The sequence below is a fragment of the Arachis duranensis genome, chromosome 4 (assembly GCF_000817695.3).
Source record: "Arachis duranensis cultivar V14167 chromosome 4, aradu.V14167.gnm2.J7QH, whole genome shotgun sequence".
NCBI classification, from domain to species: Eukaryota; Viridiplantae; Streptophyta; class Magnoliopsida; order Fabales; family Fabaceae; genus Arachis; species Arachis duranensis.
This window is the reverse complement of record NC_029775.3, coordinates 15,553,282-15,563,751: the sequence shown is the minus strand read 5'-3', so window position 1 is coordinate 15,563,751 and position 10,470 is coordinate 15,553,282. Positions and strand designations below refer to the sequence as shown.

Here is a 10,470-nt window from a genome sequence, read left to right as displayed (position 1 = left end):
TAAACAGAAGACAAGCATATCATTCTATGCTAATCACAAATGCTCCAAAATCAAGGTCATGGAGAGCTTTTACACAAATGCGCCTTTTATAATTCCTTTGAACATAAATCGAAAGAGCATCTAGAGAGTTATGCTTTTACACATAAAATACAATAGCTTCCAAGGCTTTATATATAATTTAGTGAGTGTAACTTGTGTTGTTTCATGGTCAATCAAAGAGTATAAAGTCCGGTTTAATAAATTGCTGATACTTAAATTAATTTAGATTGGTTAATTGGTTAATTCAATCTTCTATTTAAATAAATATCGGAGATTTAAATTTTATTTTATACATATAGTAATTTATTAACTAGTAATAGACCTTTAAATAAAACTTAGATCCACAATAAATTAATCTTTAATCTATTGAGTTAAAAAATATCGTGGACAACAAAAAATAAATTGCTAATACATTCTATTAATTTCTTTTAGCAAGACAGAGAAATAAATATAAGTTATCTCAAAAGACAAAGCAATCTCTAAGAATTTAAAAATCTCAAATCGGTTTCTATTCTTGCAAATTTTGAGACAACGCAATCTTTCTGTCAAATTCAACGTTAAAGACTAACAAAAAAATGTCTACGTGAATCGTTAAGTGGAATAGATATCCCTAATGTCCTGTGGTGACAATTCCAAAATAGATAAAAACTAACACGAGACATAGTGAAAATTTGATAGACCTAATTGTCCCTAATTCTTAAATTGAAAAATGCTTCGTAGTGGATTGCATGTTGGTATGAGAACTCTTCTTCTCCGAGTTCACTGTTCTGTTTTCATTCGGTTACTCTTCCGAAAATCGTTCTTCCCCCAATGGCATCTCCTCCTTTGTCGTCAGAGGCTGCAGCTCCAACTCCAACTCCTTCTCCGTCGACGACCACAGCTCAAGCTCTCGGCGACGAGCCCATAAGCAAGAAGTGAGTTTCCCAACTCGTTTCATCTCTAGTGCAATTTGCTCTTCACCTATGTTTTCAGTGCATTAAAGCGTGAATTGAAGATCAGACAGAAAGAAGAGAGAAAGCGTAAGAAGGAAGAGAAGGCCAAAAAGGTAAATTAACCTCCTTCATTCCCATTTATTTCTCTGCATTATGTAGTAATAATATGCAATTTTAACTTTATAAATTAATAACTGTAGGCAGCAAAAGCTCAGAATGCTTAAGCTAACAAGCCTACATCAGCTAATGATAAAGATATAGACTCCACTGTAAGTTTCATCATGTTTTTCAATAGTAATTTTATTTTCTGAAATATTTCATATCTTTTTGGGTGCATCAATACCTTGAGAACAGACTCAAGTACCTTACAGCTCAAAAGACTGAAGGCAGGGACGGACATAAGGAGGGCGAGTGGCAGCCTCGGTCCCTCAACTTTTGTTAAGAGTAATAAGTTATTATATATAATTTAATTTTTTTTTTTAAAAAATATTTAGTATTTAGTCTAGTATAAATAAAAATCCAGTTTAATTTAAATATTAATAATTTTTAATATCTAAAAAGTAAGTAACAATATTAAAGAAATCTGAAAGATATTCTTACTAATATTTTTTAATTAAATAAAAAATTTCAAATATCATAAAGTAAATTCTTTTTCTTCTTGTAGCTGTCTTTTTTTATTCATTTGCCATTAGTTCTCTCTGTTTCAACTGCTACAATTAAGAGATCTTTTTCAACTATGAATATTGTGAAAAATAACTTAGAAACAAAATAAAAGATGAATTTCTTGATAATTTTCTTTTAATTATATTGAAAAGAAAATTACTGAAAAATTTTACACAAATTCCATTATCGGTGAATTTTATGATATGAAGAATCGACCATTTCATTAGTAAAAAGTATACACATATTTCTTTTTACTTTAAAATATATTCTCTGTCAATATATTTTTGTAGTACATCTTATATTATATAATATTTTTACATAATTTTTAATATTATATGTGTTATTGACCCCCCATAATATCATTTCTAGATCCGTCCCTGACTGAAGGGATTAACTCATACCTCACAAGTTTTCTGTGACCATGTCAATTAGTCAATACAAAGACAAATATGAGTCATTGGAAAAGGGAAAGTATCTTGAAGATGTCTCTGCCTATTTGTCTCATACTACCCCACCTAATTCTTAGCATTGTGTTTTATGTGGTTTGTTTTTGTTAATTTATAACTTCTTAGTTTGTATATTTGAAATCTAGGCCAGGTCATGATTAAACATCTTTCGAGTTCCAAGCTTGTCTTCTATGACTTGCATGGTGGTGGCTTTAATGTCCAGGTTATTGCTGAAGCAAGGTATAAAATAGGAGAAAAGTTTTCATATATTACTCAATCTACTATGACACTGTTTTCAACTTAAGAATTGGGGATAATTAGGTTTTTATTAAATTTTATTGTGTTTCGTGTCAATCTTTATTCATTTTAGAGTTGTCAGCACAAGAGATAATGAACACATCACCAACTTAACCATCTACGTAGGCATTTTTCGTTAGCTTTTAATGTTAGACTCGATAAAAGGATTGCGTTGTTCCAAAATTTGCAAGAACAAAAACCGATTTGAAATTTTTAAATTCTCAAAAATTACGTTGTCCTCGAAATAAAAGTCAAGGATTTGGAGTGGGTATTTACTCTAAGTGAAAGTCACAAATAAAATCTTATACAATTTCTACTTACATAACAATATATATGGTGAAAACTCAGGTCCAATATATATACTAAAATGTCATCTTTACATGAGATTTGTCAATAACAAAACCTACAATACAACAGTAACAGTTTCTACTTTATAGACACTAATAACGGCAATAAATTTGCTCGAGTTCATTGGCCGTCTACCTCAGCAATAAAAGCAACGACTTTGTGGAATGGCACTTTCCTTTTAGGGAGAGTTCCATCTTCATTCTCATCATCATCAAACTCCAACACATAATCATGTTTCTTCCGCTTATTATGGCCCCGCACAACCCTTGCTTTATATAGTGTAGTTGTTCCTGGATACACAGCCAAAACATATGTTCCGGGAGAAAATTCTGGTGCACTAGTTGGATCATTACTGCTAGGAAAAGGAATGATGCTTCTCATGGGAACCTTATATTTCTTCTCACCACTTTCAACTTCTTTAGCATCGCCATTATCAGGCTCCTCATCAACAACTTCAAACTCTTTCGATTCCTCATCGAAACAAACCACTCTCACAATAATCCATTCTTCTTTTTCAAAGTTTTGTGGCATGACCTTAGCTGCTACCTCCTTCCCCTCTAGGCTCCCTGTTATAGAAGAAGGGTTGGACAAGCTTTTCACTTGTTTCTGTCGTTTCGGTTGTTCCACACGTGCTTTGGCCATTCTTTTCTGCTGTTGCGGCAGCGGGGGCAGCCGCGGTAGCGGTGGCGATGGTTGTTGCAATTCTAGAAGGGCATCCAGTTGATTTGCCAGCAAGTCACAAATATTTGCTTCGCAGTTGGATAGATTCATTGCCTGAGTGTACCACACTTTAAGGAGTTCTAATGAATTGTCGTCGGGGTTCTCAACTACTTGAGGAGATGTTTTAAGCTTCTCGTTGAGATCGTTGATCTTCAACAAAATAACCTCTTGCTCTTTAATTATCAGATCAAGCTCTTCCGTTTTATCTAACATTGCAGCAATGTTCGGTGATGACATCTTTTCCACCATGTAAAATTAAATTTTCTTAGCTAGAAGAAAAAAAAAAACAAGAATAAGGAATAGTGTTAGTATTGAAACTAAAAAGACTATTTCTGTATTTTTTTAAAAAAAATAATGAACTCAACACAACAACAAAATAGAGTACAGTTTAAACAAAAAAGTAAAAAACTAACTACAAATAAAACATTTCATAATCAACTCCTAAGTTATCTCGATATTACTATGAATAACCAAAGGAATCTGTTCTTTGCCACTCTTCTAGTTCAAAAAGATTTGCACACCACACTTTATGTGGACTAAAACATAAAAAATTATTAGATATTTTTGGTGTTAATTATAATTTTTACACTGTTATATTAATTAATGATAATATTGAAGAGATAAAAAAATTCAAAATTTATCTTATTTAAAATTCTAATTGTTATTGAAATTAATAAATAATAAACAAAGTAAGTTCGAATTAGTTTTTACTAATTTTTTTTTGTTAGCAAACATTTCATTAATTAAATGATAAGTCACTAACAGATATTTATAACAAAGTCACTTTAAAATATATGACATAAATTAATTGGAGAAAATAAATTTTTGTATTTTATTCTCAAAATACTTAATAATGGCTCTTAAATTTTTTTTCTCATTATTAGTCAACATTTAGCTATGAGAGGGGCAAACTATGAGTGTAAAGTGCGATCTCTAACATTTTTATTTTTTTCTCTCTCATATTTATTTTTTATCTTAATTATAAAATTAATAATGAGAAATCACACTTTACTTCCTCGATTATAAAAAAAAAATTGAAAAGATCAATTTCCAACTATATGTTATTGAGGCCAATTCTCTTCTTCCATAAGCGAATTACAACAAAAAGAACAAAAAAATGAATGATCATATATAAATCCTCTTTATTTTGTTTTTGAAAATAATAATTTTTATTAATTTATTTAAGAAAAAAAATCCCTAATTATTTCAAACTGGAAACTCTGAATCTGACGACACGACATCCTCTAAATCAGTATACTTTCAATCACTAGTAGATAAGTCCAGTAACTGTATATCATTTATCCACACTTTAAAAGTGTATTTTCAATTAACTCTCACTTTATAAATATCTCATGTTAAAAGAAATAAATTCAAGAAATAATATTTCATAAAAAAGAAAATTGATGACGAACCGTGGATAAGGAATTGCAACTTGGATTTTCCTTAAATTGGATTTTCCTTAAGCTAGGACTAATTGATATTTGTGTAGGGTTTTAGAAATGTAATCACATATGGAAAATTAAAAAATTTAGAATTACCAGTTTTTTTTTATTCTTCTTTTATAGTAAATTTAAATTATTTATAAAAAAATTCTTATAAAATAGGATTTATTTTAAAATAAACAGAATTTTATTTTTTATTTGAGAATAAGATAAATATTTATCTTTTTAAATTTAATTTAAATTTTATTTTTAAAAATAAAAAATAAAAGTAAAGTTCTCTCGTACTATAGAGTATTATACTACCACCAAAATAAAATTGTGTTTTATTTGCCATTGACATAAAAAAAACATGCAATTAAAATGACATAGTAATTTAAAAATTTTCGTTAATTTTTTAAAAAGTCATCGAAAATTTAATGAATGGGTGCCTTTTTCCTCCAACAGAATTGGATAAGTTTACCCTCAGATCAGTCCATTTGTTTGTATAAATAGGCAAAATTTATCTCTAAAATTAAATCTGTTTAAATTTCGGACTAAAAGATCGTTTGAGAAGTAGCAGAAGCTATTTTTTATTTTTGAATTATGAAAAGTCATAATATCCGTATTTGGCACCATTTTAAAAAAAATTTAACTTTTTAAAAAATTAATTCACAATTTTTTAAGAAATGGAAATATATAACTTCTTCTTCTTCTTGATAAGTCATTCTATTACTTCCGTAAAAAAAAATTGACTTTACAATAAAAAAGATCTACTTTTATTTTTGTTTCTACTGAAATACTGACCTTCTACCACCATTTTCATTCTTGTTTCTAGGGGTGGCAACGGGGGCGGGTAGGGGCGGATTTTTGCTCTACCTAACCTCGTCTCATCCTACAATAACCCGGATAGAACTCGTCACGCTCCTATCCGTGGGTAATAAAAAGTTGAACCCTAACCCACTCCGCCCCTATGTTTATTGAAATTTAATAAATAAAATTAAATTTCAAAATTTATATAACCATCATCACATACATAACATAAATTAAAGTAATAATTTAAATATGATACAATATTATTAATCATTTTGCTAATTATTTTACATATATTACACATTATATATTAAAATTATATATATTATATAACCGGGACGGGTAAGGACAGGTATTACCTAAACCGGGTCCCGTCCTGTCCCGCCCCGGCAAAACCCGTCCCGAACGGGTAGGGGCAGGGTGGGTACCCGCGGGTTCGGGTGATGTTGTTATCCCTAACTATAACTTTAAAATAAGTACTTATATAACTAAAAATCTAAACACAAAATAACTTATTGGGCAATATACTTATATAAAATAAAAGAGAGAAAGCTTTACTTGAATGCAACATTTACAAAGTCCTTACATTCATGTCCTTTTTTATTTTTATGTAAACCGTGGGAGCCAACCACGGTTTCTAATTTACATATAAATCGTTGCAACCTGGCACGGTTTATGAGTGAACTAGAATGAACATAAACCGTGGTAGGTAACCACGATTTAGGAAGGAAGAAATATGACCATAAAATCCTGTAACCTGCCACGGTTTATGAAGGGTTTTTTAAACGCATAAAATCTTGTAGGCTGCCACGGTTTATGAGGAGAAGAATTCTATATATCTTAGTCCATTGCTCTGAAAAAATTAAAAGAAGCAAAAAATATGGTGTGAAGTTCACTGACAGAGAACCATTGAGTGTATTCATCAGTTCATCAAGCATTTTGTCAGATTTAAAGAACATCATCTTGCAGAAGCTTGGAGTATTTGGGAGCAAGTGGGTGAAGAAGCTATTCTACAAGATTTCCATCGCAGTTGTCTCGACCGGTGTTAAGTATGATACGTTTGTGCTAGCGGCTGATGAAGATATTAGGGTTCTGTTTCATTGTGTTAGGAGCTTTTCGGAGGTCAAAATACAGGAGCTGTATGCGAAGTTGGAGGTTGGTGTTGATAGTTCTGGGGTATCAACTCCAGTTCATAGCTCGACTGCTGCAGGCGGTGCGTCTAGTTTGATGCTGCGGCCGGAGCATCTGTTCCGCAAGTCGCATCCCCTTCCTTCGCGGCTGATTTAGATCAAACGGAGGCAGTTGGTTCTGTACCGTTGGAGAATCCTGGGGTCTGGCAGCAGGCATTTGAGGCGGATGCCGGTGGTGGCATGATTCATGATGTTCAAGGCTTTGGGGAACCTGATCGAGTAGAGAATGCAATGCGGGACGATAACTCTGACCAAGAGCCTGCAGATATCATTGGAGACAGCGATGATGACATAGGTGCCAATCCACATACACAGAACGTGCCTTCAAGTTCTAGCACACAGCAGTATCCTCCACACTTCTCCACTCTAAACTTGGAGGCTCTAGGTCAACAGGCGGACGGAGGTGCTACAATTGGGGGTTCTTCTACAAAATTTTAGATTGGGCAATCATTCTAAAATAAAGATGAAGCTATTTTGAGTGTGAAGGACTATAGCATCCGTCAAGGTGTTGAGTACAGAGTCTTAGAATCGGATCATCTGAAGTATCATGGAAAATGCAAGGCATTTGGCAAGGGTTGTAGTTGGTTGATTCGCATATCGTTTCGTGCACAAAAGGGCATTTGGGAGGTTAGGAGGTACAATGGTCCACACACTTGTTTGGCCACCTCTATTTTCAGTGATCATCGTCAGTTGGATTACCATGTTATCTGTGCGAGGATTTTTCCGTTGGTTAGGGCGGATGCTACGGTTACGGTAAAGGTCTTGCAACAAGCAACAGAAGCCAATTACGGGTTCATGCCTAGTTACAGGAAGGTTTGGATGGCAAAATAGAAGGTAGTAGCACAAATATATGGAGATTGGAAAGAGTCGTATGCCGAGTTGCCACGTTGGATGCTAGGGGTACAGTCAACCATGGCTGGGACAGTCACTGTGTTGAAGACCTCTCCTGTTCGAGTTGGGGATCAGGTCGATGAGTCAACGGTGTACTTTCATCGTCTTTTTTGGACATTTCCACCCTACATCGAGGCCTTCCGGAATTGCAAGCCCCTCGTGAGTATTGACGGTACCCACTTGTATGGCAAGTATGGAGGCACGCTACTGTTGGCGATAGCGCAGGATGGGAACTCGAACATCCTCCCGATAGCCTTCGCCCTTGTGGAGGGAGAAAATGCGGAGTCATGGTCATTCTTCTTGTCCAACCTACGATCGCATGTGACGCCGCAAGAGGGTATCTTTGTTATCTCTGACAGGCATAATGGCATCAAGGCTGCACTTGAGGACCCCGAGAATGGTTGGCTACCTTCACGTGCATTTCGAGCATACTGTATTCGTCATGTGGCAGCAAATTTTAGCCTGAGTTCAAAGGTAAAGACGCAAGGAGGATGTTGGTGAATGCTGCCTATGCAAAAACTGAAGCAGAATTTTATTACTGGTTTGACATCATGCGAACTGAGAATTCGGCCATGTGTGACTAGGCCAATTGGATGGAGTATGACAAGTGGACCCAACACGAGGATAGCGGTAGACGGTTTGGGCACATGATAACCAACATTAGTGAATGTGTGAATTCCGTGTTAAAGGGAACTCGCAACCTCCCGGTCACTTTATTGGTTAAGTCAACTTACAGGAGGCTTGCTGAGCTATTCGTTGTCCGCGGATAGACGGCGGAGGCACAACTGGGATCTGGACATGAATTTTGTCAAGCGTTGGTGAAGGCTATTGAACGGAACATAAGAGACTCCAGGTGCTTCACCGTCACATTATACGACAGGCACCAATCCGAGTATACGGTGGCTGAGACAACACTGACCGGAAACTTCTCGCTAGGTAGTTATCGAGTTTCCCTTAAGGATCACATATGCGATTGTGGTCACTTTCAGGCGCTCCATTATCCATGTTGTCACGCCATTGCATGTTGCGGCCACTCGCGCCTAAATTGGGCGTCATATGTTCACGAGGTGTATCGTATGATTGAGGTGTTCAACGTGTACAAGCAAGGGTTCATTCCGCCTATCCCAGAAGGCCTATGGCCCCCATATGCTAACCCAACAGTCATTCCTGATTCTAACATGAGGCGTGCAAGGGAAGGACGTCCGAAGGCAACTAGGATCTGCGGTAGCATGGATCAGTCTGTTGATAACCGCCTGAAGCGCTGTGGGCTCTGCCGTCAGCCTGGTCATACGCGGAGGAACTGTGACCAGCGAAGACATACTGCTGCCAGTGATGGTTAGATGTTATGCCGTTAATGATCTTGTTGTTGTTGTCTAAGTTGTATTAGAAATGCTTAATTTGAGTAATGTTAGGTCTTCAGTCAATGAATGTCGTTAGTTTGTTCAGTGTATTAAATTCGTCTGTTTAACTCCTTTTAATTTAGATGTTTAATTGAAACACATTGGTATGCTTATGAATGAGCTTAATAGTTGTGACAAATGAGTTCATAACCATAGTTCCTAGAACATATATATCACACATACATGTCTAATACTACATAACAACAGTCTGAAACATAAAACCCTAAAGATGCTACTAAGAACATAATGGAACATAGTTCCCACCAAATGTAAAAACGACACAGAGCTAATCAAAATCCTCGATGGTGTCACTGTTGTCACCGTCAAAATGACCAAGCAGGTGACCTTCGGTGCCACACAAAGGAGGACGTCGTATCCTCCTCGGTCGCTGAGCAGCCTCTCCTGCGGAACCACTGACTGTTCAAGTGAGGTGATATAAGCCAGCGGTCTCCAGATACGGTATAATCCGGTCGTGTAAAGGCATATTCTGTTGTCTCCTGACACCGCTAATAACCCTAGTAGGCTGCAAAATGTGGGTAAGAAAATCCTCAACATACGACCAATACTGATAACAGCAAATATAATTTAAAAAAATTATTATACACCCACATTGGTATTCTATTTTCTCTAGTGATAGTAATAACAATAATGAAACAATAACAATAATAATAACGACAATAACAATAACAACGGTTACTAACAAGGATAACAATAACATCAATAGGAATAATAATAACAATAACACTAAAACTAATAATAACAACAACAATAATAAAAAAAATAACAATAATAACAATACCAACAGGAATAATTATACTAACAATAACAATAATAATACTAACAACTCCCAATAATAATAAAAATAAAATTAATAATAATAATCGGTACATGCGAGCTTCGTCTTCCATGGCTCCACCACCCAAATGGCACCAAAACTTCCAAGCCTCTCCCACAAACTCTCTCAACCTCCCAGATTTAACAAAATTCGGTTTGGGACAAATGAGAACCGTGATGACTATCCACGAATTATGTATTTATACTAACTAAACATAAACCGTGGTAGTCAACAGGTTTTATGCTCACAGCTTTTCTTCATAAACCGTGGTGACCAAGCACGGTTTATAGGTAGCAATTTTCCTTCATAATCTGTGGTATGCAGCTACTGTTTATGTTCAAAATTTCCTAAATAAAAACCGTGCCAACCTCCCACGGTTTATGCATAAAATAAAAACTGTGGTTACCTACCACGATTTACATAGTAAACAAAAAGGATACTCACGTAAACTAATTGAAAATGTTGTATTTGAGTAAAG

General features: G+C 35.1%; 2 protein-coding genes across 2 annotated transcripts; one reads left to right on the top strand and one right to left on the bottom strand.

The window, feature by feature from the left end:
• Positions 1-2,845: 2,845 nt before the first annotated feature.
• Positions 2,846-3,682, bottom strand: LOC107483534 (SAGA-associated factor 29 homolog A-like). The gene has a single exon (XM_016104154.1). The coding sequence runs from the start codon at positions 3,680-3,682 to the stop codon at positions 2,846-2,848; it is 837 nt and encodes a 278-aa protein (XP_015959640.1).
• Positions 3,683-6,365: 2,683 nt separating this feature from the next.
• On the top strand, positions 6,366-7,697 carry LOC107483535 (uncharacterized). Its single transcript, XM_016104155.1, has 4 exons — positions 6,366-6,381; positions 6,623-6,852; positions 6,900-7,269; positions 7,330-7,697. The coding sequence occupies exons 1-4, from the start codon at positions 6,366-6,368 to the stop codon at positions 7,695-7,697; spliced, it is 984 nt and encodes a 327-aa protein (XP_015959641.1).
• Positions 7,698-10,470: the final 2,773 nt, after the last annotated feature.

Coding starts and splice junctions, on each gene's coding strand:
- LOC107483534 (XM_016104154.1), bottom strand. CDS start 3,682: ATGTCATCACCGAACATTGCTGCAATGTTAGATAAAACGGAAGAGCTT.
- LOC107483535 (XM_016104155.1), top strand. Junction 6,853..6,899: donor TTGGTGTTGATAGTTCTGGG/GTATCAACTCCA, acceptor CGGTGCGTCTAG/TTTGATGCTGCGGCCGGAGC. Junction 7,270..7,329: donor AGGTCAACAGGCGGACGGAG/GTGCTACAATTG, acceptor TCTAAAATAAAG/ATGAAGCTATTTTGAGTGTG.